A 24,079-nucleotide genomic window follows, 5' to 3' on the forward strand; every position below is an offset into this window, starting at 1 on the left:
CGCACGACGCACAGACCACGCGACACGTCCCAGCTGGAGATTTCATTTTATTTCCACGTCCCCCAGCCATAAACTCGCAGGCACCGTTCCCCCCACCCCACCCCAGCCAGCAGTGCCTGCGGGCGCAGAGCGCGCTGTTAAATAACCGAGCTGCCGTGCGCGTGGGGAGCACGCGGTGCCCGCGGCGCCCTCCTCCCCGTGCCCCCGAGGGGCTGCGGGGCGGAGGTGGGGGCACCCCTCTGCCCCCACTATTTGGGAGGCCGGTAGATCATTTTCCTGCTCTTCAGGACAGACCACTTGTGGCGCTTCAAGTAGTAGGTGAGGGATATCAGCAAGCTGGAGATCATCAGCATCTGGGGGAAGGAAGGCGTCGAGCGCTCTGCCCCATGGGGCCCCCCTCTGCCCTGCACGGCTTTGGGACCCCTTGGGGTGCCAGGGAGGGGGCTTCCCCCCCGCCCAGCCCCCAGGCACTGACCTTCAAGCCCATCCGTTTGCGGTGGTCGTGCTCCGGCTCCGCCGCCCACCGCAGGAAGGTGCAGACGTCCTTGGCGATCTGCGACATGGTGGCCGGGGTGCCTGGGGGGGGGGAGAAGGGAGCTGAGCACCCCCCGCGGGCCGGCTCCGCGCCCCACGGCCCCCCCCCCTTCTTACCGTCATCGAACTCCAGGATCTCGTTGTAGATGGGGGGGGCCATGCCGATGGCCTGTCCCGGGAAGTAGGGGTTGTAGTGGAGCCCCTCGCGCACCGAGACGCCGGCCGGGGGGTCGCAGTACCCGGTGAGGAGGGAGAACACGTAGTCCTCCCCCCCGTGCCTGCAACGCAAACCCCGGGATGTCACCATCAGGCTATAGGGACCCCGGGTGGGGGCGGCGGGGCCGGGGTCCCCCTTTGCCTCCATGGCTCCGTGTGGGTCCGGACCCCCGAGCCGAGTGCCCGCGGCCCCTTACCGGGCGTTGACGATGTAGCTGAGGTCGGGGGGCAGCGCCCCGTTGTTGGCGGCTCGCGCGGCCTCGGGGTTGGGGTAGGGCTTGGGGAAGTAGTCGGAGATCTTGCCGGGGCGCGTGAACATCTCCCCGTTCTCATCCGGGCCGTCCAGCACCTCCACCTGCGGGCGGGAGGGAGGGAGAGGGCGCTGAGCCGCGGGCGGGGGGTCCGGCACTGGGTGGGTGGGGGGCTGGGTGGGGGTCCGGGGGCTCGCTCACCTCCTCGGCCAGCGCCTTGGCCTCCTCCTCGGTGTGCGTGACGCCGATGAGGTTGCGGAAGGCCAGGTACTCCATGCTGTGGCAGGCCGAGCACACCTGCTTGTACACCTGGTAGCCGCGCCGCACGCTGCGGGGGAGAGCGCTCAGTGCCACGGCCAACCCGGGACCCCCCAGGACCCCTCTGGGAGCCCCCCCAGACCTCCCCAGGAGCCCCCAGACCCTTCCCAGTCCCCCCTGATCTCCCTGGGACCCCCTGGGTCCTCCCCTGGACCCCTCCAGGAGCCTCCCCAGACCCTTCCTGGTCCCCCCAGGTCCCCCTGGGACCCCCCCAGACCTCTCTGGGTCCCCCCCAGATCCCCCTGTGTCTTCCCCTGAACCCCCCTGGTCCCTCCCAGTCCCCCCCCACCAGGACCCCTCCAGGACTTCTCTGGTATCCCCCAGGGACCCCTCTTGGCCACCCCCATCACCCCTCCTGGACCCCTCCCGGGTCCCCCCCCAGCTCCCTGGGACCCCTCTGGGTCCCCTGGAGCCCTCCTGATGCCCCTGGGACCCCCTTGGGTCCTCCTCTAGACCCCCCTGGACCTCCCTGTGCCCCCCCCAGATCCTCCTGTGTCCTTCCCTGGACCCACACTGGTTCCTCCTGGCCCCCTCCAGCCCCCCCCCCACGGGACCCCTCTGGTCCGCCCCCCTCACCCCTCCCAGACCACTCTCGGGTCCCCCCTCCTCATCCCCCCAGTACCCCCCGTACCCCACTCAGTCCTTCTGGGACCCCCTCCTAGCCCCCCCCCACTCCCCTGCAACCCCTCCCGTGTCCCCCCAGCCCCCTCCCAGCCCCCCTGACCCCCCAGCTCCCCCTTCCCCGGTCCCCCCGTACCCCATCTGACCCCTCCTGACCCCCCCCCAGCCCCCTCCCCATCCCCCTGCAACCCCCCCAGCCCCCCCCCAAGACCTCCCCTCGGTCCCCCCCGGTTCTCCCCGGTGCCCCCCCGCACCTGCCGTGGTCCAGCGCTGCGAGCAGCCCCCCGTGGCTCCAGGGGAAGCTGGGGGGGTGCATCTCCAGCTCGCCGGCGCTCAGCGCCCCGTGCAGGGCCAGCGCCGCCGCCCCCCCGCCCGCCGCCAGCGCCCCCAGCGCCACCGCCACCGCCCTGCTGCGGGGCCGCCCCCACGAGGAAACGGAGCGAGCCTGGGGGGGGGGGGGGGAACCGTTACCGGGACGGCACCGGGACAGGACTGGGATGGGACCAGGCCGCCCTTGCCCCCACGGTGCCCCCAAACCCTCCCCGGTTCCCCTCCCGGTGTCCCCCCAGTGCCCCCCCGATGTCCCCCAACCCTCCCGGTGCCCCCCAACCCCCCCCGGTTCACCCCCCCGGTCCCCTCCCGGTGCCCCCCCAACCCTCCCGGATCCCCTCCCGGCCCCCGGTCCCCCTCCCGGTGCCCCCCCGGCGTCCCCCAACCCCCTCCTGGTTACCCCCCCCGGCCCCCGGTTCCCCTCCCAGTGCCCCCCCAATCCTCCCCGGTCCCCTCCCGGTGTCCCCCAACCCTCCCGGTTCCCCTCCCGGTGTCCCCCCGATGTCCCCCAACCCTCCCCAGTCCCCCTCCCAGTGCCCCCCCGGTGCCCCCCAACCCCCTCCCGGTTCCCCCCCCGACCCCCGGTGTCCCCACCCCGGTGTCCCCCCCCCCCCCGCCTCACCCCGACGGGCACCGCCCGTGGTCTCGGTGCCAGCAGCAGGCGCCCGCCGTGCCCGAGGGGGAGGCGCCGCAGCGCGGCCGCCCCCGCAGCCCCCAGCGCAGCCCCCGCCGCCGCCGCCGCCGCCATCTCGGCCCCGCTCCGCCCGCCCCGAGGTCGAGGGGACGCCGCGGGCCCGCCCCGGACACGACGCGGGCAGGAAGGGGAGGAACGGGGCGGGACGGGGGGGGGGCAGGGCCCGGGGGGGGGCCGCGTTTATTGGGAACGGGGGCGGGGACAAGAACGGGACCGGAGCGGGGGCACCGGGACAAAACCGGGGGGATCGGGACTGGGGGTGCTGAGACCGGACCGGGGGAACCGGGGGGGGGGTACTGGGGGGGTACCGGCACCGGACGGGGGGAACCGGCACCGGGGGGACCGAGACCAGAGCAGGGGGACACGGAGACAAGGCTGGGACAGGACCAGAGGGAACTGGAACCGGGGGGGCACTGGGACAGGACCACAGGGAACTGGTACGGGACTGGGGGAACTGGGATGGCACCAGGGGCACCAGCACCACGGGGCACCAGGATAAGACCAGGGGGTACTGGGATTGGACTGGGGAAACTGGCACAGGGCAGAACCGGCACCAGACTGGGGGCACTGGGGGGAACCGGCACCAAAGGGGACCGAGAGCAGACCGGGGGGACAGGGACAGGACTGGGGGGACCAGAGGGTACCGGCACCGGGGAGAACTGGGACAGGACTGGGGGCAGGGGGAGTACTGGCACTGGGGGGACCTGGGAGGAACTGGGACAGGACTGGGGATACTGGGCCTGTACAAAGTGGGCACCCCCCAGCACTTCCCAGGGGCTGAGCCCACTCCAAGACACCCCCACTCCCCCCCCTTGTCCGTGTGTCTGTGTCCATCTGTCCGTGTGTCCTCCATCTGTCCGTGTCTGTCTGTCTGTCCGTGCGTCCATCCGTCCGTGTGTCCACCCGTGCCCACGTGCCGGTATTTGTCCATCTGTTCGTGCCCACGTGTCCGTCCATCTGCGTGTCTGCGTCCGTCCGTCTGTCTGTCCACGTCCGTCCGTCCGTCCGTCCGTGTGCCCTCACTTCCAGCAGAGCACGTTCCAGAGCAGCAGCCAGCAGGGGTAGGTGAGCAGGGCGAGGAAGGGGAAGGGCAGGGCGCCGTACAGGTGGTGCTGCAGCAGCCCCTCGGCCAGCGCCTGCAGGAAGAGCTGCCAGCCCTCCGCCAGCCCCGCCGGCCGCTCCTCCAGCTCGCGGTGCAGGAAGATGCCCAGCAGCAGCGTCACGGCCGGCGTCGACAGCACCAGCAGCGCCGCCAGCACCGGCCTGCAACGGAGAGGAGAGCGCTCAGCGGGGGGCCCGGCACCGTCCCCCGTCCGACCCCGCGGGACCCCAACTCACCGGGGGCCGGTGGGACGCACGGCGGCGGCGGCCGGGACCATGGTGGCGGCCAGGAGGAAGCCCAGGGAGAAGTTGAGGAGGGCGGCGCAGCTCAGCTGGGCGGCCAGGTACAGCAGCGCCAGCAGCTTCAGCGTCATCCAGCCACGGTCGCTTCCCCCGCCCGGCAGCGCCCTGCGGGCAGCGAAAGGGGCTCAGCCCCATGGCACCCCACAACCACCCCACGGCCACCCCATAGTGCCCCATGACCACCCCATGGTGCCCCACGACCACCCCATTGTACCCCACGGCCACCCCACGGCGCCCCATGGCCACCCCACGGCCACCCCATGGCACCCCACAGCTGCCCCGTGGCCACCCCATTGCACCCCACGGCCAGCCCATGGCCGCCCCATGGCACCCCACAGGCACCCCATGGCCACCCCGTGGCACCCCACAGCCACCCCATGGCCACCCCATCACGCCATGGCACCCTATGGCCACCCCACGGCCACCCCATTGCACCCCACAGCCACCCCATGGCACCCCACGGCCACCCCGTGGCATCCCACAGCCACCCCACAGCGCCCCACGGCCACCCCATCACCCCATGGCACTCCACGGCCACCCCATGGCACCCCACAACCACCCCATGGCCACCCCACAACCACCCCACGGCCACCCTGTGGCACCCCACGGCCACCCCCTGACCTGTGGGCGCTATGGGGCAGCGCCATGCCGGCCACGTAGATGGCGATGAGGGTGAGCACCACGGCCTCGGCCTCGGAGACGGGGAAGTGCTGGGTGGCCACGCGCTGCCCCAGCACCGGCAGCAGGTAGAGGGCGAGCCCGGCGGCGTGGCACACCACCAGCGGCGGCACCAGCGCCAGCAGGCCCGGCCGCGGCTCCTGCGGGACAGGGCAGCCTCAGGGAACCCAGCCACAAAGGGGCTGCGGGTGGGGAAGGAAGGAAGGGGGAGAAAAATAAGGGAAAAGGGGGGAGAAGGCCCCTGACCTCCACCATGGCGTGGGCAGTGCCCTGGTCCCCGTCCCAGAGCCGCTCGGCCGAGGCCGCCTCACATTTGTTGAGCTGCATCCACAGGTCCAGGGCCTGAGCACGAAGTCAAGGAAACAAAGGGAGCCCCCCCAGCCCCCAGACCCCCTCCCACAGCCCCCCAGGGCCCATCCTGGATCCGCCCCCCCCCCCCAGCAAGGATATCTTGAGGACGAGGACGAGGATGAGGAAGCCGAAGGCCGGCATGTAGACGCCGATGGAGACGAAGCGGGACAGCGAGGGCAGCAGGTAGAAGAAATAGGACTGGTGCAGCCGCTCCAGCAGGTTGTTGAGCTTCCGGAACATTCCCTCCAGCGTCCTGCAGGGTCCGGCCTCAGCGTGGAGCCCCCCCAAACCCCGGGCACCCCCCCCCCAGCCCCCAGCCCCGCACTCACTTGCCCACGGTGGTCATGTCGTACTTGTACTGGCGGAAGCTGTTGATGCCGCGCACGGTGATGGCCTCGATGTGGTAGCGGAGGAAGAGGCCGTGGTCGCCCTGGGGCCGCCCCGAGCCCTGCTTCAGCACCATCAGCAGCAGCGTCTGCAGGCTGTGCGCGTAGGCGGGCAGCGTGTCCCAGTCGGAGCGCTGCAGCTGCGGGGGGCGGCCGTGTCGGAAAAGGGGCGCGGGGACCCCCCGGCACCGTGCCACCGCCACCACCGCCACCACCGCCACCACCTCACCTTGCCCTGGATGGTGCAGAGCAGCCCGTTCTTCTGGCAGAAGGCGTGGAAGAGGTTGACCAGGTCCAGGTTGGGCAGCTGCCCGTTCAGCCCCTCCACCGCCACGTCGAAGCTGGTGACCACGTCGCTGCTCAGCTCCAGCGCCACGGCCGCCTGGATGGCCCCGGCACGGCCCAGCGCCCCCGACGACTGCATCTCTGCGGGCACCGCGGCGCTCAGCGCACGGGGGGCTCCCGGGGACGCGGCCCCCAGCGCCCCCTCATCCTCCCCCGGCCTTACCGGTGACGTTGACGTCGTGGTAGGCCTCCAGCCAGGCCTCCATGCCCAGCAGGTCGTGCTCGTTGACCAGGAAGATGATGTCCTTCGCCCAGTAGATCTGGCCTGAGCGCAGGCGTCAGCCACGGGGCGGGCTCTGGGTGCAGGAGCCCCCAGGGGGGGCTTTGTGCGCCCCCAGACCCCACAGAGCACGAGGACGGCGCCGGGCTCACCTCGGAAGTAGGCGGCCAGGGCCAGCATCAGCCCCACGGCCTGGCTGTTGTGGGTGCCCTCGCTGCAGGGCACGCTCAGCACCAGCGACTCGGTGCTGGCCGCCCGCGGCGCCCGCAGGATCCCGTAGACGTTGGTGCCCTTCACCATCTGCGGGGGACGGGGCCGGGCTGAGCCGAGGGGACCCCGGCTCCAACCCCACAGCGACCCCCAAACACTTCAGCACCCCAGGCTCGGGGACGGGAACAAGTCCCTGGGGAGCCCGTCCCCGTGCCCGGCCACCTCTGGGTGCAGACCCTCTCCCTGACCGCCCCCCAATCCCATCCCCACAGCCCCACAAAGGGCTCCCCCAGCTCTCCTGCAGCCCCCTTGGGCACACACAGCCCACCGGGAAGCCCCCCCGGAGCCTTCTCCAGCCCATGCCCAGCACCCCCAGCCCCCAGCCGGCCCCATGGTGGAGCTGCTCCAGCCCCGGGACCCCCTCGCCCCCAGCCCCGCTGCTGCTGGTGGTGCTCAGGGTGCAGAGGGGGGGTTCTGGGCCCCCAGTGCATGGTGCTGATTGTGTCCAAACTCTGTCCACCAGCATCCCCAGGTCCCTCTCTGCGTTTCTTTCTACATCCAGACCCTCCTGGCCGCCCGCTGCACCCCAGCACCCCCCGTGCAGCCCCCACGGAGCCCCCGCAGCCCCCACCCCGTGGGCACGGCCCCCACGCACGTATCGCTCGCGGCTCTCGTCGGGGAAGGGCAGCGTGCGGGCGAAGGGCTGCTTGTACACCTCCAGCCCCAGGCCCCACATCGTCTTCTCCAGCCAGGCCACGGGGATGCCCCTGCGGAGAGCCGGGATGGAACCGTGGGGACAGAGCCCCCCGGGGACCCCAAACCCTGCCCCGAGCCGTAGCCAGGGGGGGGTGGGTGAGCAGAGTGGGGGTGCCCCCGTTCGTCCCCGTCCCCGTCCCTCACCCTGCCTTCTTCTTCTGCGCGGCGAAGTCGCGGCCGTAGGCGAGGGCGCGCTCCCCGTGCGGGAACTGCTCCTCCACCATGGTGGAGCCCATGGCGTTCTCCGACATGTAGGTGCGCGGCGCCAGCGGCGGCAGCGCCATGGCCAGGAACCAGCCCAGCCCCGCCACGTAGCTCAGCACGCTGCGGGAGGGGGCGGCCGTCAGGGCCACGGGACCCCCCCCCTAAAAGGGTTTGGGACCCCCCCCCAGGGGTTTGGGACACCCCCCCCCCAGGGGCCGGCACTCACCAGAGCGGGGTGTTGAGGCGCACGACGAGGCGGGACAGCGCCCGCCGGCAGTGGGGGTCCGACAGCAGCCCCATGGCTGGGGGGGGGGGAGCACCAAGGGGGTCCTCACAGGCCCGGGGCTGCCCCCAGAACCCCCCCCCCCGGTGACCCCTGGGCATCCCCAGAGGAATCACGGCCCCGTGCCCGAGCGTAGTGTTTGTGCCCCATGGATGCAGCCACCCCATAAGCGACCCCCAGCCCCCTGCTCACCCCACAGCCCCCAACCCTAACCCCCATGGGCCCCATATCTGCCCCCCATGCACCCCACAGCTCCCACACCTGCTCCCCACACACCCCAAGCCCCCAACCCTAACCCCCATGGGCCCCATACCTGCCCCACACGCACCCCACGGCTCCCACACCTACCCAAACACCCCCCAGCCCCAATACCTGCCCCCATGCACCCCCAGACCCCATACCTGCCCCCCACACCCCCCCAGTGCCCATACCTGCCCCACAAGCACCCCACTGCCCCCATACCTTTGCCCATGCACCCCCAGACCCCATACCTGACCCCCCCAGCCCCCATATCTGCCCCACACGCACCCCCCAGCCCCCATACCTGCCCCCCAAGCACCCCCCCACCCCATACCTGCCCCCCACGGCCCCCCCATCCCCCACACCCTCCCCCCAAGTCTCCCCCAGCCCCCCCCCAGCCCCTGTACCCCCCTCCAGCCCCCCCCAGCCCCTGTACCCCCCCCCAGCCCCCGAACCTGCCCTAAACCCACCCCCCCCGCCCCCGTTACCCCTCCCCCGTGTGCCCCCCAGCCCCTACACCCGGCCCCACGCCCCCCACGGCTCCCGTTCCTGCCCCCCCCATGGACCCCCCATATCCCCCCCATGTCCCCCCATGACCCCCCCCCGGTGCTGCCCCCCCCCGCCCCTCACCCACCTCTGGGTCCCGCCGCCCGGCGAGCTCCGTGCGCCCCGCCCCGCGCATGCGCCGCTGGGGGGGGGTGGAGCCCCGGGGGGCGGTGACGAGGGGCGGGGCTTGTGAGGGGGCGGGGCCTACAGGGGGAGGGGCCTACAGGGGGAGGGGCCGTGCGGGGTGGGGGAGGGGAAGGGCAGGGGTTGTGTAACGGGGGTGCGGGGGGGGCACGGGCAAAGGGGGTGTGCAGGGAGGGGGGGTTATAAATGGCTCAGGATTCAAATTAGGATTAAATAAAAAAAATAGGATTTATTGAAAGAACACAAAGGAACAGGGGTGAGCAAACAGCGCTGGGTGCGCCGGGAGGCTCCGCTGCACCAGGACGCACAGCGGGTACATCCAGCAGCTGATTTTTGTGCTCCTAGGCTGATTCATCTCCATTACTACTTCTAAAAAATAATAGATTATTAGAATTAGCTTCCGGGGTGCAGTGCCTCCTACTGGAGCATGCGCAGTCTCCTCTGGGGTCTCTTCTGGGGGTCTCTGGGGGTCTTCCATGCTGAAGGCTCGCAGTCTTCCTCTCCCCCTTTGTACTCACTGGGCACCATCCCAAGTTTATAGAACATCCTCTTCAAATCTTGTCTCCCAGCCGTCCTTCAGCTTCTTTCTCCTTCCTCTTAATCTCTCGGCCCCCCTAAGCAGATCCCAAAGATCCGCATAGTATCCCATAACAGTCACTAGTTGTTATCAGTTGTTCTGAGACTCCCAGACATCAAACACAAACAGCTTCACGAGTAATTAAAACATTCTTCCCCAGCCATTCACAGACTCATCCATAGCAGTGTTAGAAATAGAAGTCCGGAATAACAAAAGCAAACAGGTTCATAAATGTAAGGAGTGATAAATTGACTAGAGTGAGGGGGAGACTGGGACACCCTGCAGCCGTGGTTCAGGAATTGGATTGCCAGTGCAGGGCCCAGAGGCAGACAGGATTCAAACAGGATTGTTCTTTATGGACGCCAATTGTGAAAACCTTCCTCACAGTGTGCAAGGCAGGGGGGGCGTGCAACGGGTGTGCAAGGCAAGGGGTGTGCAAGGGGGGGCATGGGGCTGGGGGCGTGCAATGGGGCTGTGCTCTGGGGTGTGCAACGGGTGTGCAAGGCAGGGGGGTGTGCAATGGGGTTGTGCTATGGGGTGTGCAATGGGTGTGCAAGGTGGGGGGCAGTGTGTGTGTGAGCAAGGAGCCGAGCACCAGGGGTGTATGGGGGGGGGGTGTGCAAGGAGCTGTGTGCAAGGGGGGAGCAGGGGGGTGGGCGTGCAATGTGGCAGTGCAAGGCACCACGCACTGTGGGTGGCTGTGCAGGGTGTGTGGGGGGGCTCACCAAGGGCCTGGAGCCCTGGCACCGGGACGGGGGTCTGGGGGCTGCTCCAGGGGGGGTCCCCAAACCCCTAGGGTGCAGCTGGGGGGTGCCTGATGAGGAGGGGGGAACACAGAGGAGCCCCCAGCCTGGGGACACATCACTGGGGGAGGGGGACACATCACCGGGGGGTCACACCCCCTCCCCCCATCCATCCATTTTCACCCCTTCCCCACTTTTCAGCACCCAAATCCCGCAGCAGAACGGCTTGGCGGGGGTCACCCCAACAGCTCCAGGGGGACACGGGGGGGGGTCCCCATCTCCCACCCACATCCCCTCGGCACCCTGAGTTAGGCGACGCAACGTCGAGCTTGGGCACCACCTTTTATTTGCTGCCCCCGTCCCGCTGCCCCCGCTCAGTCCCCCAGCAGCGCGGTGACCTCCCGGACGTGCTCGCGCACCACGCGGTCCAGCACGGCGTGCACGGCCCTGCAGGCGCCGCCGGCCGCCTCCAGCACGGCCCCCAGGCGGTCCTGGTGCAGCCGCGAGTCCAGCTGCAGCAGGGCCATGTGGCCCGAGGTGGGCAGCAGCGCCAGGGCCGCCTGCGGGCCCCCCGCCGCCTCCTCCAGGTAGCTGAGGTCGGCCAGCGCCGTGTCCTCCACCAGCCCGGCCGAGCTGGCGCAGACGTAGTCCCGCAGCGGGATGCCGGCGTCGATCACGGCCAGCGTGGCGGCGTTCACGCAGGCGCAGTAGTTGCCCCCGTCCGCCTGCAGGATCTGGGGAGGGGACGTGATGAGAGGAGGGTGAGGGGGTCCCCGTGCCGGGCCCCGCAGCCCCCCAGGAGGAAGAGGGGATGGGCACAGCTCGAGGGGCTGCCCCCGTCCCTTCCCTTCCCTTCCCTTCCCTTCCCTTCCCTTCCCTTCCCTTCCCTTCCCTTCCCTTCCCTTCCCTTCCCTTCCCTTCCCTTCCCTTCCCTTCCCTTCCCTTCCCTTCCCTTCCCTTCCCTTCCCTTCCCTTCCCTTCCCTTCCCTTCATTTCCTCTTTCCTTTCCCTCCCCTTTCCCTTTCCTTTCCCTTCCCTTCCCCTTGTTTCTTTTCCTTTCCTTCCCTTTTTCCTTTCCTTTCCCTTCCCTTTCCCTCTCCTTTCCATTCCCGTCCCTTTTCTTCCTTTTCTTCCTTTTCCTTTCCTTTTCCTTTCCTTTTCCCTTCCCTTTTTCCTTTCCTTCCCTTTTTCCTTCCCACTTCCCCTTCCCTTCCTTTCCCTTTCTTTTTCCTTTTCCTTGTTTCTTTTCCTTGTTTTTTTTTTCCTTGTTTCTTCTCCTTTCCTTCCCATCTCTTCCCTTCCTTTTCCTTTCCTTCTTTTTCCCTTCTCTTTCCCCTTCCCTTCCCATTTCCTCTTTCCTTTCCCTCCCTTTTTCCTTCCCTTCCCTTTTTCCTTCCCTTTCCCCTTCCCTTTCCTTCCCCTTCCCTTTTTCCTTTTGTTTCTTTTCCTTGCCTTCCCTTTCCCCTCCCTTTTTTCTTTTCTTTCCCCTTTCCTTTCTCCTTTCCCTTCCCTTTTCCCTTTCATTTCCCTTCCCTTTCCTTTCTCCCTTCCCTTCTTTCCTTTTAATTTTCCTTTCCCTTTTCCCTTTCCCTTTTTCCATCCCTTTCTATCCCCTCCCCATCCCCATCTCCCATTGAGGAACTGTCCCCCCCCCCCACATCCCAGCTCCCCACAGTGCCCCCCCCTCCCCACCCCATGCAGAGGGACCGTCCCCGTCCCCAACCCTTCTGAAGGGAAAATCCCCATGGAGGGGCCATCCCTGGGCGTCCCTGTGCACAGGGGGGCATCCTGTCCCCAGCCCCATGTCCCCATCCCCATGTCCCCGTCCCCATGTCCCCGTCCCCATGTCCTCATGTCCCACACAGCAGGAATGCCCTGCCTGGTCCCTGTCCCCATCCCATCCCCATGTCCCCATCCCGTCCCTGTGTCACCATCCCCATGTCCCCATGTCCCAGTCCCCATGTCCCTGTCCTGTCCCCACCCCCATGTCCCCATCCCCATGTCCCCATGTCCCCATGTCCCACACAGCAGGAATGCCCTGCCTGGTCCCTGTCCCCATCCCATCCCCATGTCCCCGTCCCCATGTCCTTGTCCTGTCCCCATGTCCCCATCCCGTCCCCGTGTCCCCACCCCCATGTCCCCACCCCCATGTCCCCATCCCATCCCCATGTCCCCATCCCCATGTCCCCATCCTGTCCCTGTCCCCAAGTCCCCATCCTGTCCCCATCCCGTCCCCATGTCCCCATCCCCACGTCCCCATCCTGTCCCCATCCCCATGTCCCCAAGTCCCCATCCTGTCCCCATCCCCATGTCCCCATCCCCACGTCCCCATCCCCACGTCCCCATCCCCACGTCCCCATCCCATCCCTGTGTCCCCATCCCCATGTCCCCATCCCGTCCCCATGTCCCCATCCTGTCCCCATGTCCCCATCCCATCCCTGTGTCCCCATCCCCACGTCCCCATCCCCACGTCCCCATCCTGTCCCCATCCCGTCCCCGTGTCCCCGTCCCCACCTGCACGTAGATGTCGATCTGGGAGCGGGGGAAGAGCTGCGTGAGGATGGCGGCCTCGAAGGTCTGCTTGAGGTGCAGCGACATCTCGCTGGCCTTGCGGTCGCCGTGGGGCCGCCGCTTGCGCTCGCCCGTGCTGAAGGTGGCCATGCTGTACTGGCAGTTCACCAGCGCGCGGTCCGGCAGCGCCTTGCTGCGGGGGCCGCGCATCTGCGGGAGGGGAGAGGGTCAGGGTGGGGCGGGGGAGAGGGTCAGGGGGTGAGGGTCAGGGGAAGAGGGTTGGGGGTGGGATAGGGGGAGACGGTCAGGGGATGGGATGGGGGGGAGAGGGTTAGGGGTGAGATGGGGGATAGGGTCAGGGTGATAGGATGAGGGGGAGAGGGGCAGGGGTGGGGCAGGGGGAGAGGGATGGGGGGGAGAGGGTCAGGGGTGGGGTGGAGGAGGGGGTCAGGGGCTGGGACAGGGGGTGGGATGGGGGAGAGGGTCAGGGGAGAGGGTCAGGGGGATGGGATGGGGAGGAGAGGGTCAGGGGTGGGATGGGAGAGAGGGTTGGGGGAGAGGGATGGGGGGAGAGGGTCAGGGGGTGGGATGGGGGTGGGATGGGGGGAGAGGGATGGCGGGGACAGGGTTGGGGGTGTGATGGGGGGGAGAAGGTCAGGGGTGGGGGAGAGGGTCAGGGGAAAGGGTAAGGGGGAGAGGGTCAGGGAGTTGAATAAGGGGGTGAGGGATTGGGGGAGAGAGGGTCAGGGGGAGAGGGATGGGGGGCAGAGGGTCAAGGGGTGGGATGGGGAGGGATGGGGGGAGAGGGTCGGGAGAGAGGGTCAGGGGTGGGATGCGGGGAGAGGGTTGGGGGGGTGGGATGGGGAGGAGAGGGTCAGGGGGTGGGATGGGGGAGAAGGTCGGGGGAGAGGGTCAAGGGGGTGGACAGGGGAGAGGGTCAGGGAGGTAGGGTGGGGGGGAGAGGGTCAGGGGTGGGATGGGGGGAGAGTGATGGAGGAGAGAGGGATGGGGGGGTGGGACGGGGGAGAAGGAGATGGGGGGAGAGGGTCAGGGGGTGCCCCCCCCTTCCCTCCCCTGCCCCCCCCCCTCCCCCCCCGGCCCTCCCGCGGCCTCCCCCTCCCCCCCCCGGCCCCGCTCACCTCGTGGGGGCCGTAGACGACGGCGAGCGCCTTGGTGTTGCCCTGCTCGATGTAGGCCGAGCCGTCGGGCTGCGCGAACACCCCCATGCGGGCCCGCAGCTTGCGCAGCTCGGCGGGGCGGCGCCCGTCGGGCCGGAACCCCTCGGCCGACAGCAGCTCCAGCGCCGCCATCGCCCCGCGGCCCTCCCCGGGACTACAACTCCCGGCGTGCACCGCGCCGGGCCGCGGCTCCCGGCGTGCACCGCGGCGCCACCTCCCTCCCACCCAGCGGGACTACAAGTCCCGGCACGCCCCGCGGCCACGCCCCGAGGGCACCGCCCCGAGGGCACCGCCCCCCTCCGTGGACACGCCCCCCCCTGAGGGGCGGGGCGAGGCGCGGCCAGCACGGGACCGGCACCGGGAGCGGGGACAGGGGGCGGGGAGGGGGCGGGGCGGGGGCGGGGCCGAACGGGACCGGGACGGGACGGGACGGGACGGGACGGGACAGGGAGGACCGGGAGGGACCGGGCGGGACCGGGCAGCACCGGGCAGCACCGGACAGCACCGGGCGACACCGGACCGGACCGGACCACACCGGGCCGTACCGGACAGCACCGGACCGGACCAGGTAGTACCGGGCAGGACCGAACCGGGCCGTACCGGGCAGCACCGGACAGCACCGGACAGCACCGGACCGGACCAGGTAGTACCGGACTGCACCGGGCATTACCGGATAGCACCGGGCAGTACCGAACCGGGCCGTACCGGGCAGTACCGGGCAGTACCGGGCGATACCGGGCAGTACCGGACCGCACTTTACCGGGCCGTACCGGGCCGTACCGGGCAGGGCCGCCCCGCCATGGCGGCGCCGGTCCCCGCCGGGTTCCAGTTCGCCATCGACCGCGGCGGCACCTTCACCGACGTCTTCGCCCGCTGCCCCGGCGGCCGCGTCCGCGTCCTGAAGCTGCTCTCCGAGGACCCGAGCTACGGAGACGCCCCCACCGAGGGCATCCGCCGCGTCCTGCAGGAGGTGCGGCACCGGGACCCCCCCGGGACCCTCCCCGTGGGATCCCCCCGGGACCTGAGGACTCCCCCCGGGACCCCCCGGGGATCCCCCTTGGGCCCTACCCCCGGGAATCCCCCCAGGGACCCCCCCCGGGACCCTCCCAGCTCCCTCCCCGTGCCCCCCCAGCACCAGACCCCGCTCCTTGTACTGGTCCCGTGCCCCCCCCCAGTAAGGGGGGGCTGCTGGGGGGCGGTGGGGCGATGGGACCCCTGCTCCGTGCCCGGTGGGGTGGTGGGACCCCCGCCCCTTGTCCCCGTGGGGAGGGGTGCGGTGGGACCCCCACTCTGTGACCCCAGGGGTGGTGGGGTGGTGGGACCCCCTGGGGGCAGCGGGACCCCTGCCCTGTGTCCCTGGGGGCAATAGGGTGGTGGGACCCCCGCCCTGTGACCCCAGGAGTGGTGGGACCCCCTCTCCATGTCCCCAAGGGCAGGGGGGCGGTGGGACCCCCAGCTCTGCACCCCCAGGAGTGGTGGGACCCCCACTCCATGCCCCCAGGAGTGGTGGGGTGGTGGGACCCCTGCTCCGCACCCCATTCCATGCCTGGTGGGGTGGTGGGACCCCCACTACGAGTCCCTAGGGACCCCCACTCACACCCCCCCGGGGCCATGGGGCTGATTTGGGGCCGTGTCAGGAGATGGGGGTGGCGGTGCCGCGCGAGCGCCCGCTGGACACGTCGCGCATCGAGTGGATCCGCATGGGCACCACGGTGGCCACCAACGCGCTGCTGGAGCGCCGGGGCGAGCGCGTGGCCCTGCTGCTCACCCGCGGCTTCCGCGACCTCCTGCACATCGGCACCCAGGCGCGGCCGCGCATCTTCGACCTGGTGAGAGGCGGCGCCGCGTGGGACTGGGGTGGGGTGTCCCATATTTGCACTGGGATCGGGGTGGGGTGTCCCTGTCACCTGCACTGGGATCGGGGTGCCCCATAACCTGCACCAGGATTGGGGTGGCATGTCCCCATCTGCACTGGGATCGGGGTGTCATGTCCCCGTCACCTGCAGTGGGATCAGGGTGCCCCATAACCTGCACCGGGATCGGGGTGGTGTGTCCCTGTCACCTTCACTGGGATCGGGGTGCCGTGTCCCCATCACCTGCACTGGGATCGTGTGGTGTGTCCCCATCTGCAGTGGGATTGGGGTGGCGTGTCCCCATCATCTGCCCCATCACCTGCACTGGGATTGGGGTGCCATGTCCCCATTTGCACTGGGATTCGGGTGCCATGTCCCCATTTGCACTGGGATCGGGGTGCCATGTCCCCATCTCCTGCACTGATGTTGGGGTACCACCTGCCCCAGGATTGGGGTGCCGTGGCCCCATTTGCACCGGGTTTGGGGCAGTGTCCCCCTCTCACCTGTGCCAGGATCGGGGTGCTGTGTCCCCACAACCCACACTGGGATCGGGGTGCCGTGTCCCCCCCATAACCCACACCGGTGTCGGGGTTCCCCACCCCTTCTCCCCGCACCACCCATGCTCGGGGCAGCGTCCCGCAGCGCCCCACACCCTCGGTGCTCCCGGCACCCCGTCCCGGTGACCCTCAGCACCCAGTCTGTGTGGCACGGCCCCGTCACCCGCACCGCGTCCCCGTGCCCCTCGCTGCCCGCGCTGGCGGTGCCGTGTCCCGGTTCCCGTCCCCATCCCGGTTGCCGCTCGCGCTGCCTCCTCCCCGCACCGCGTCCTCTGCCCGGCGCAGACGTCCTTGAAGGCCCCGGCTGCGCGTGGCCGCGTCCCGCCAGCGCCGCTGGGCCCCAGCCCGGCCCCGTGCCAGCCTCGGCCCCGTGCCAGCACCCTCCCTCCCCCTTCCCCACGCCGCCGGCGCTCGCGGTCACGGTCACGGTCACGGGCGCTCCCCCCCAACGCCCCGGAGCCGTGCCGGTGTCGGGGACCCCCCGTGCCCTCCCCGTGCGCACCCGCAGCGCGGTGTCGCGGCGCAGGAGGCGGCGATGCCCGCGGCGCTGTACGAGGAGGTGATCGAGGTGGACGAGCGGCTCATCCCGCAGCAGCCCGGCTGCCGCCTGCCCGGCTCCGAGGCGCTGCCGCGGCTGGCAGGTGGGTGCGGGGCCGGGACCACCGGGCTGTGTGTGTATGTGTGTGTGTGGGGGGGGTGCCGTGCCGCCGAGCCCCCCACCCCGGACGCCCGCCTTGTCCCCAGGCTGCACCGGGGACACCCTCCTGCTGTGGCGGCCCCTGGACCTGACGGCGCTGCGGCGGGAGCTGGAGCGGGTGCTGGCCCGCGGCATCCGCAGCCTGGCCGTGCTGCTGCTGCACTCCTACGCGTGAGTTCCCCACGGGATGGGGGGCACGGGGGGGCTCCGTCCCACCCCATCCCACCCCGTCCCACCCTGTCACCCCTCTCGCCGGCAGCTGGCCGGGCCACGAGGAGCAGGTGGGGGCGTTGGCGCGGGAGCTGGGCTTCCAGCACGTGTCCCTGTCCTCGGCGGTGACGGCGATGGCGCGGGCGGTGCCGCGGGGGCACACGGCGTGCGCCGACGCCTACCTCACGCCCTGCATCCGCCGCTACCTCGACGGCTTCTGCGCCGGCTTCGCCGAGCGCCTGCGGGTGAGTCGGAGCCGGGTGCGGGGCTCGGGGCAAGGGGGGGGTGCCCGGCCCCATAAACTCACCGCACCGCCCGCCCGCCCCCCAGGGCGTCCCGGTGCTCTTCATGCGCTCGGACGGCGGCCTCACGCCCATGGAGCATTTCAGCGGTGCCCGCGCCGTGCTGTCGGGGCCGGCGGGCGGCGTGGTGGGCTACGCCGTCACCACGTACCGGCAGCAGGACGGGCAGCCCGTCATCGGCTTCGACATGGGGGGTGAGTGGGGCTGGGGGCTGGAGGTGGGGGGGGTGCGGGGGGCGCGGGGCCGGGGCTGAGCCGCGCTCCCCAGGCACCTCGACGGACGTGAGCCGCTACGCCGGGGAGTACGAGCACGTCTTCGAGGCCACCACGGCCGGCGTCAGCATCCAGGCACCGCAGCTCGACATCAACACGGTGGCGGCTGGGGGGGGCTCCATGCTGTTCTTCAGGTGGGGACGGGGTGGGGGGGGGATGGGGATGGGGTGGGATGGGGATGGGGATGGGATGGGGAGGAGATGGAGATGGGATGGGGATGGGATGGGATTGGGGTTGGGGATGTGGATGGGATGGGGATGGGATTGGCATGGGTGGGGGATGGAGGTGGGATGGCTTTGGGATGGGATGGGATGGAATGGGGATGGGATGGGGATGGGATTGGGACTGGGATAGGATTGCCATGGGTTGGGGATGCAGGTGGGATGGTTTTGGGATGGGGATGGGATGGGATGGGGATGGGATGAGGATGGGGACATGCCCTTCCCCACCCCGCTGTCTCCCCCTCCAGGTCCGGGCTCTTTGTGGTCGGCCCCGAGTCAGCCGGAGCGCACCCCGGCCCCGCCTGCTACCGGAAGGGTGAGCGGGGGGCACGGGGCAGTGGGGGCTGTGCCATGGGGCCCCCCTCACCTCCCCCATCCCATCCCCATCCCGACCCCATCCCCACACACAGGGGGGCCGCCGACCGTCACCGACGCCAACCTGTGCCTGGGCCGCCTGCTGCCCGAGTTCTTCCCCCGCATTTTCGGGCCGGGCGAGGACCAGCCGCTGTGCCGCGACGCCGCCCTGCGCGCGCTGCGGGGCCTGGCCGAGCGGGTGGGCGCGGGGGCCCCCGGCCAGCCCCCGATGTCGGTGGAGGAGGTGGCCATGGGCTTCATCCGCGTGGCCAACGAGGCCATGTGCCGGCCCATCTGCGCCCTGACGCAGGTGGGCGCAGTGCCGCGGGGGTCCCCCCACCCCCCCCATCGTCTCCGTTCCTGCCGGCGCCGATTCACCGTTTTCTCCCCCAAAACAGGCGCGAGGCCATGACACCTCCCGCCACGTGCTGGCCTGCTTTGGGGGCGCGGGGGGACAGCACGCCTGCGCCATCGCCCGCGCCCTGGGCATGAAGAAGGTTTTCATCCACAAGTACGCGGGGGGCCAGGACGGGGTCCCCCAGCCCGGTCCGGGGGCGCGGGGCGGGCGCTGAGGCCGCCGCCGGCGCTGGGTGCCCGCAGGTACAGCGGGGTGCTGTCGGCGTACGGGATGGCGCTGGCAGACGTGGTGCACGAGGCGCAGGTGCCCTGCGCCCTCCGCTACGAGCCGGCCGCCTTCGCCCAGCTGGACGAGCGCATCGCCGCGCTGGAGCAGGAGTGCCGGCAGGCGCTGGCGGCCCAGGGCTTCTCCAGGTGAGGGGTGGTCCCGAAGCGCCCCCACCGCGTTGTGTGTCCCCCCCTTCCCAGCCCCCTGACCCCTTTCTGGCCCCGCAGCGACCAGATCCACACCGAGGCGTTCCTGCACCTGCGCTACGAGCGCACCGACTGCGCCCTGATGTGCTCGGCCAAGGGGCACCCCCCGACCCCCAGCTCCTGCCGTGCCGGGGACTTCGCCGCCGCCTTCGCCAGCCGGTGCGTCCCTACCGGCACCCCTGGCTTAGGGGGGGGGCCTCCCCCACCCGGCCACGCTCACCCCCTCCCCGTGCCACAGGTACAGGACGGAGTTTGGCTTCACCATCCCCGACCGCGCCGTGGTGGTGGATGACGTGCGGGTGCGCGGCACCGGCAGCACCGGCATCAGCTGCGAGAGCCCGCTGGCACCCAGTGGGGAGCCGCCGCGCGTGGAGACGGTGAGGGGGGCGCGGGGTCCGGCCCTGACCCCCCCACACGGGGCTCTGGGTGAGGGAGGGGCCTCGCGGGACTGGAGCTGCGCCGGCCCCGCAGGTGACGCGGTGCTACTTCGAGGAGGGGTACCTGGAGACGCCGGTGTTCCTGCTGGAGCAGCTCTCCTGCGACCACTCCATCCCCGGCCCCGCCATCATCATCGACAAGAACAGGCAGGAGATGGGGGCTGGGGGGTCCCAGGGGGGCTGGTGGGGACCCCGGGGGGCTGGCGGGGACCCTGGGGAGGTGGCAGGGACCCTGGAGAGCTGGGGGGGACCTGAGGGGGCTGGGAGGACATCAGGATGCTGGCAGGGACCTTGGAGAGCTGGTGGGGCCCCTGGAGAACTGGTAGGGACCCCAGGGTGCTGGAGGAGGGTCCCCAGAGGGTTTGGAGGGTTGGGGGGTCTGGGGAGCTGGTGGGACCCCAGGGTGCTGGTGGGACCCCAGGGTGGGGTTCCGCATGGACCATGGGGACCCGGGCACCGGGGTTCCCTCCCTGTGGGGCCAAGGAGTGGGAGCGAGCCAGCCCCGTCCCTATTTTGGGCACGGCTCCGTGCCGCCCCTTGGCGCCAGGGCCGCCCCCCCACGCCACGTCCCCCCCCCGACCCCAGCACCATCCTGGTGGAGCCGGGCTGCACCGCCAGCCTGACGGAGCTCGGCGACGTCTGCATCGCCGTGGGCTCGGGGCGGCCGAGCGCCGTGGGCACGCAGCTCGACCCCGTGCAGCTCTCCATCTTCTCCCACCGCTTCATGAGCATCGCAGGTGGGCACAGCCACCGGGCCGGGGGGGGGGGGTTCGTCTGGAGTTGTGGGGGGGGTCCCGGGTGAAATCCGTGGGGCTGGGGGCTTGTGTCCCCCCCCCTCAGGGCCCGCCCGGCCCCTCGGTGCCCCCGCAGAGCAGATGGGCCGGATCCTGCAGCGCACGGCCATCTCCACCAACATCAAGGAGCGCCTCGACTTCTCCTGCGCCCTTTTCGGGCCGGACGGGGGGCTGGTGTCCAACGCCCCCCACATCCCCGTGCACCTGGGCGCCATGCAGGAGACCGTCCAGTTCCAGGTGAGGGGGTGCCTCGTAGCCCACCCCCCCCCGAGCCCCCTCCACGACCCCTGTGGGGCTGAGCCCCCCCCAAAACCCGCTGCCATCGCAGATCCGCAGGCTGGGGGACGACCTGCGGGAGGGGGACGTGCTCCTCAGCAACCACCCCTGCGCCGGGGGCAGCCACCTGCCCGACCTCACCGTCATCACCCCCGTGAGTGCGGCACCCGGGGACACGCGGGGTGGGGGTACTCGGGGGCTGCACAGGGACACCCCACAGACACCCTGGAGGTGGCCCCATGGGCGCCCCGTGGACAGACCATGGGCACCCTGGGGACACCACCAGGACACCCTGGGGACACTGCGCGGGCACCCTGGGGTCACTCTGGGGACACCCCGGACACCGCAGGGACACCCTGGGGACACCTTGGAGACACCCTGGGACACCTTGAGGACACACTGGGGACACCGCAGGGACCCCCTGGGGATACCCCCTGGGGACACACCGGGGACACCCTGGGGACACCACAGGGACATTTTGGGGACACCCTGGAGACTCCCTGGAGACCCCTTGGGGACCCCCTGGGGACACACCGGGGACACTGCAGGGACTCCCTTGGGACACCCTGGGGGCACTGTGGGGACACTTTGGAGACCCCCTGGGGATACCCTGGAGACCCCAGGGGACACCATGGGGACCCCCTGGAGACACCTTGGGGACACCCTGGGGACACCCCGGGGACCTCACACCAGCCCCTCCGCAGGTCTTCTGGCCCGGCGTCCCCAAGCCCGTCTTCTTCGTGGCCAGCCGCGGGCACCACGCGGACATCGGGGGCATCACGCCCGGCTCCATGCCCCCCCACTCCAAGGCGCTGCACGAGGAGGGGGCCGTCTTCGTCTCCTTCAAGCTGGTGAAGGACGGCGTCTTCCAGGAGGAGGGTGGGTGTGCGGCGGGGACGGGGACAAGGGACAAGGGACAAGGGACGGGGACGGGCGCCACCGCCACCTTCCCCACGCCGCTCACCCGTCCCCGCAGCGGTGACCGAGGCCCTGATGGCGCCGGGCCGCCTGGCGGGCTGCAGCGGGACCCGCAACCTGCAGGACAACCTCTCGGACCTGCGGGCGCAGGTGGCTGCCAACCAGAAGGGCATCCAGCTGGTGGCCGAGCTCATCGGCCTCTACGGGCTCGGCGTGGTGCAGGCCTACATGGGACACATCCAGGTAGTGCCCGCGCCCCCCTCCCCGTGATGCCGCCACCCCCGTCCTACCGGCCCCTGATGCCGTCCCCGTCCCCAGGCCAACGCGGAGCTGGCCGTGCGCGAGATGCTGAGGGGCTTCGCCGCCCGCTGGGGCGCAGCCGTGGAGGCTGAGGACCGCATGGACGACGGCTCCCCCATCCGCCTGCGGGTGCAGGTGGACCCCCAGGAGGTGGGCACGGGGTGGCGGGGCCTGGGGGCAGCGTCCCCCTGCACCCCACTGCGCCCTGCCACGTCTCCGTGTCCCCCGCCCCGTGTCCCCGCAGGGCAGCGCCGTGTTCGATTTCTCGGGCTCCGGGCACGAGGTGTACGGGAACTGCAACGCCCCCCGCGCCATCACGCTCTCGGCCCTCATCTACTGCCTGCGCTGCATGGTGGGGCAGGACATCCCGCTCAACCAGGTGGGCACCGGGACCCCCGGCCATGAAGGGACCCCCGAGCACCAGGACCCCTAGCATGGGGGCACCCAGTTACATAGGGACCCCCGAGCACCGGGACCCCTGGCGTGGGGGCACCCGGTTACATAGGGACCCCCGAGCACTGGGACCCCCAGTGTGGGGGCACCTGGTCACATAGGGACCCCTGAGCACCGGGACCCCTGGGCTGTCCACAGGAGCGGGTCAGAGCCCTGGGGGATGAGGGACATTGGGGTAGGGGGTCCTGGGACCTTGTTTCTTGGGGCAGGAGCTTTTTGGGGTTCTGCTCCGTGGGTCTGGGTGCTCACCCCCAGCTGTGTCCCTGCCCCCCCAGGGCTGCCTGGCCCCCGTGCGCGTCATCATCCCCAAGGGCTCCATCCTGGACCCCTCGCCCGAGGCCGCGGTGGTGGGGGGCAACGTGCTGACCTCGCAGCGGGTGGTGGACGTCATCTTCAAGGCTTTCGGGGTCTGCGCTGCCTCCCAGGTAGGGCGGGGGCTGGGGAGGGGGACACACGGGATGTGGGGCCGGACCCTTCCCCCGGCACCTCTCCCCAGGGCTGCATGAACAACGTCACCTTCGGGAACGAGCGCGTGGGCTACTACGAGACGGTGGCGGGGGGCGCGGGGGCCGGTCCCCGCTGGCACGGCCGCAGCGGGGTGCACACGCACATGACCAACACGCGCATCACCGACCCCGAGGTCCTGGAGCAGCGGTGGGTGCAGGGCCGGGGGGGGGGCCGCGCCGGGTCCCGCGCCGCCTGACCGCACGACCCCCCAGGTACCCCGTGGTCCTGCAGCGCTTCGAGCTGCGCCGCGGCTCGGGGGGCGCCGGGCGCTACCGGGGGGGCGACGGCGTGTGCCGGGAGCTGCTCTTCCGCCAGGACATGGTGCTGTCGGTGCTGAGCGAGCGCCGCGCCATCCAGCCCTACGGCCTGCGAGGTGAGCCCTGCGCCCTGCCCCACGGCACACCCCACGGCACACCCCACGGCACACCCCACGGCACACCCCACGGCGTGCCCCACGGCGCCCCACTCACCCCCGTGTCCCCGCAGGAGGCAGCCCCGGCGCCCTGGGGCTCAACCTGCTGCTGCGCCGCGACGGGCCAACCATCAACCTGGGCGCCAAGACATCGGTGCCGGTGCAGCCGGGGGTGAGATGCGTGTGCCCCCCCCCCCCGGCCCTGTGCCCTTCGTCCATCCCCTCCCCATGACCGCCTCCCTCCTCGCCCCTCCGCAGGACGTCTTCTGCCTGCAGACCCCCGGCGGGGGCGGCTTCGGGCCCCCCGGGGATGCCGGGGACGCCGAGGATGGTGCGGAGCCAGCGGCGCCCCGGAGCTTTGCGGAGCGCGGGAGCCTCTTCGAGTACCGGCGGGCGCAGGAGGCCGTGTGAGGGCCCCGGGCCCCGAGCTGGGGGCTATGGGGCAGCCCCCAGCCCAGCTACGCACGCCCCACGGGGCAGCCCCCACCCTAGGTAGGCAGACCCCGTGGGGCAGCCCCCAGCCCCACACACGCACACCCCAGGGGGCAGCCCCCCAGGACCAGGTACGCACAGCCCCAGGGCGGCCCCGTGTCCCCCCGTACGCACAGCCCGGGGGGCAGCCCCCCACCCCATATGCACACTCCCTGGGGCAGCCCCCCCAGACCCAGCTCCGCACACTCCCGGGGGCCTCCCCTGGCCTCTGCCCCCCACTCCAAGGCAGGGGGGGCCGGAGGGTCCCCCCGCTGCGGGGCAGGGCTCAGGGTCCCTCCGTGGGGCACCCTCTCCCCCCGTGTCCCTCCCCACCGCCCCCGTGCCCCCACGCTTGTGCCTCACCACCCCCGGCCCCCACGCAGCCCCAGGACCCCTGCCCGCGCCCCCCGGGGCTCAGCCCCACAGCACCAGCTCCTCCCCGCTCCCCACCAGCTCAGTGCCTTCCAATAAACC

The 24,079-nt window shown here is 70.9% G+C and overlaps 4 protein-coding genes across 7 annotated transcripts; 1 reads left to right on the forward strand and 3 right to left on the reverse strand.

The window, feature by feature from the left end:
• Positions 1-27: 27 nt before the first annotated feature.
• Positions 28-3,044, reverse strand: CYC1 (cytochrome c1). The gene is made up of 7 exons (XM_084508567.1): positions 2,893-3,044; positions 2,195-2,385; positions 1,203-1,329; positions 948-1,105; positions 652-812; positions 476-576; positions 28-353 (listed from the first exon to the last, which is right to left on the reverse strand). Exons 1-7 carry the CDS (start codon positions 3,016-3,018, stop codon positions 249-251), a joined length of 969 nt encoding a protein of 322 aa, XP_084364693.1. The 5' UTR covers positions 3,019-3,044; the 3' UTR covers positions 28-248.
• Positions 3,045-3,259: 215 nt separating this feature from the next.
• GPAA1 (glycosylphosphatidylinositol anchor attachment 1) lies at positions 3,260-22,903 on the reverse strand. 3 transcript variants are annotated; one of them, XM_084508571.1, is made up of 13 exons: positions 22,899-22,903; positions 7,745-7,822; positions 7,459-7,638; positions 7,214-7,325; positions 6,501-6,648; positions 6,292-6,393; positions 6,013-6,209; positions 5,727-5,923; positions 5,497-5,650; positions 5,293-5,388; positions 4,990-5,186; positions 4,303-4,473; positions 3,260-4,227 (listed from the first exon to the last, which is right to left on the reverse strand). In XM_084508571.1, the coding sequence occupies exons 2-13, from the start codon at positions 7,816-7,818 to the stop codon at positions 3,984-3,986; spliced, it is 1,872 nt and encodes a 623-aa protein (XP_084364697.1). In that variant the 5' UTR covers positions 7,819-7,822; positions 22,899-22,903; the 3' UTR covers positions 3,260-3,983. The 3 variants fall into 3 exon arrangements, with proteins under 3 accessions (XP_084364697.1, XP_084364696.1, XP_084364695.1); XM_084508570.1 differs by lacking the exon at positions 22,899-22,903 and adding an exon at positions 8,676-8,722 and having other exon boundaries at positions 7,745-7,820; XM_084508569.1 differs by lacking the exon at positions 22,899-22,903 and having other exon boundaries at positions 7,745-7,932.
• On the reverse strand, positions 10,426-12,772 carry EXOSC4 (exosome component 4; the record flags this gene model as incomplete). The annotated part of the gene is made up of 2 exons (XM_084510933.1): positions 10,426-10,785; positions 12,566-12,772. The coding sequence occupies 2 exons, from the start codon at positions 12,770-12,772 to the stop codon at positions 10,426-10,428; spliced, it is 567 nt and encodes a 188-aa protein (XP_084367059.1).
• OPLAH (5-oxoprolinase, ATP-hydrolysing) lies at positions 13,702-23,680 on the forward strand. Of its 2 annotated transcripts, XM_084508568.1 has the most exons (26): positions 13,702-14,710; positions 15,378-15,569; positions 16,677-16,791; positions 16,895-17,018; positions 17,107-17,302; positions 17,388-17,553; positions 17,627-17,765; positions 18,101-18,168; positions 18,263-18,516; positions 18,605-18,717; positions 18,807-18,977; positions 19,059-19,196; positions 19,276-19,414; positions 19,509-19,621; positions 20,060-20,211; positions 20,345-20,505; positions 20,597-20,698; positions 21,249-21,423; positions 21,521-21,705; positions 21,781-21,912; positions 22,007-22,141; positions 22,491-22,640; positions 22,712-22,869; positions 22,935-23,095; positions 23,209-23,306; positions 23,393-23,680. In XM_084508568.1, the coding sequence occupies exons 1-26, from the start codon at positions 13,787-13,789 to the stop codon at positions 23,543-23,545; spliced, it is 4,614 nt and encodes a 1,537-aa protein (XP_084364694.1). In that variant the 5' UTR covers positions 13,702-13,786; the 3' UTR covers positions 23,546-23,680. The 2 variants fall into 2 exon arrangements, 1 of the variants encoding a protein (XP_084364694.1); XR_014689322.1 differs by lacking the exons at positions 22,491-22,640; positions 22,712-22,869; positions 22,935-23,095; positions 23,209-23,306; positions 23,393-23,680 and having other exon boundaries at positions 20,350-20,505.
• The last annotated feature ends 399 nt before the right edge of the window (positions 23,681-24,079 follow it).

The sequence above is a fragment of the Aythya ferina genome (assembly GCF_964211825.1).
Source record: "Aythya ferina genome assembly, chromosome: 2".
In the NCBI taxonomy this organism is placed as follows: Eukaryota; Metazoa; Chordata; class Aves; order Anseriformes; family Anatidae; genus Aythya; species Aythya ferina.

Coding starts and splice junctions, on each gene's coding strand:
- GPAA1 (XM_084508569.1), bottom strand. CDS start 7,902: ATGCCCAGGGGTCACCGGGGGGGGGGGTTCTGGGGGCAGCCCCGGGCC. Junction 6,394..6,500: donor CCTGGCCGCCTACTTCCGAG/GTGAGCCCGGCG, acceptor GCCTGCGCTCAG/GCCAGATCTACTGGGCGAAG. Junction 5,924..6,012: donor TCTGCACCATCCAGGGCAAG/GTGAGGTGGTGG, acceptor CGCCCCCCGCAG/CTGCAGCGCTCCGACTGGGA.
- OPLAH (XM_084508568.1), top strand. CDS start 13,787: ATGCGGGCCCGCAGCTTGCGCAGCTCGGCGGGGCGGCGCCCGTCGGGC. Junction 19,197..19,275: donor GCCGCCGCCTTCGCCAGCCG/GTGCGTCCCTAC, acceptor CCCGTGCCACAG/GTACAGGACGGAGTTTGGCT. Junction 22,870..22,934: donor CCCGAGGTCCTGGAGCAGCG/GTGGGTGCAGGG, acceptor ACGACCCCCCAG/GTACCCCGTGGTCCTGCAGC.
- CYC1 (XM_084508567.1), bottom strand. CDS start 3,018: ATGGCGGCGGCGGCGGCGGCGGGGGCTGCGCTGGGGGCTGCGGGGGCG. Junction 577..651: donor GATCCTGGAGTTCGATGACG/GTAAGAAGGGGG, acceptor CCCCCCCCCCAG/GCACCCCGGCCACCATGTCG. Junction 354..475: donor GCAAACGGATGGGCTTGAAG/GTCAGTGCCTGG, acceptor TCCTTCCCCCAG/ATGCTGATGATCTCCAGCTT.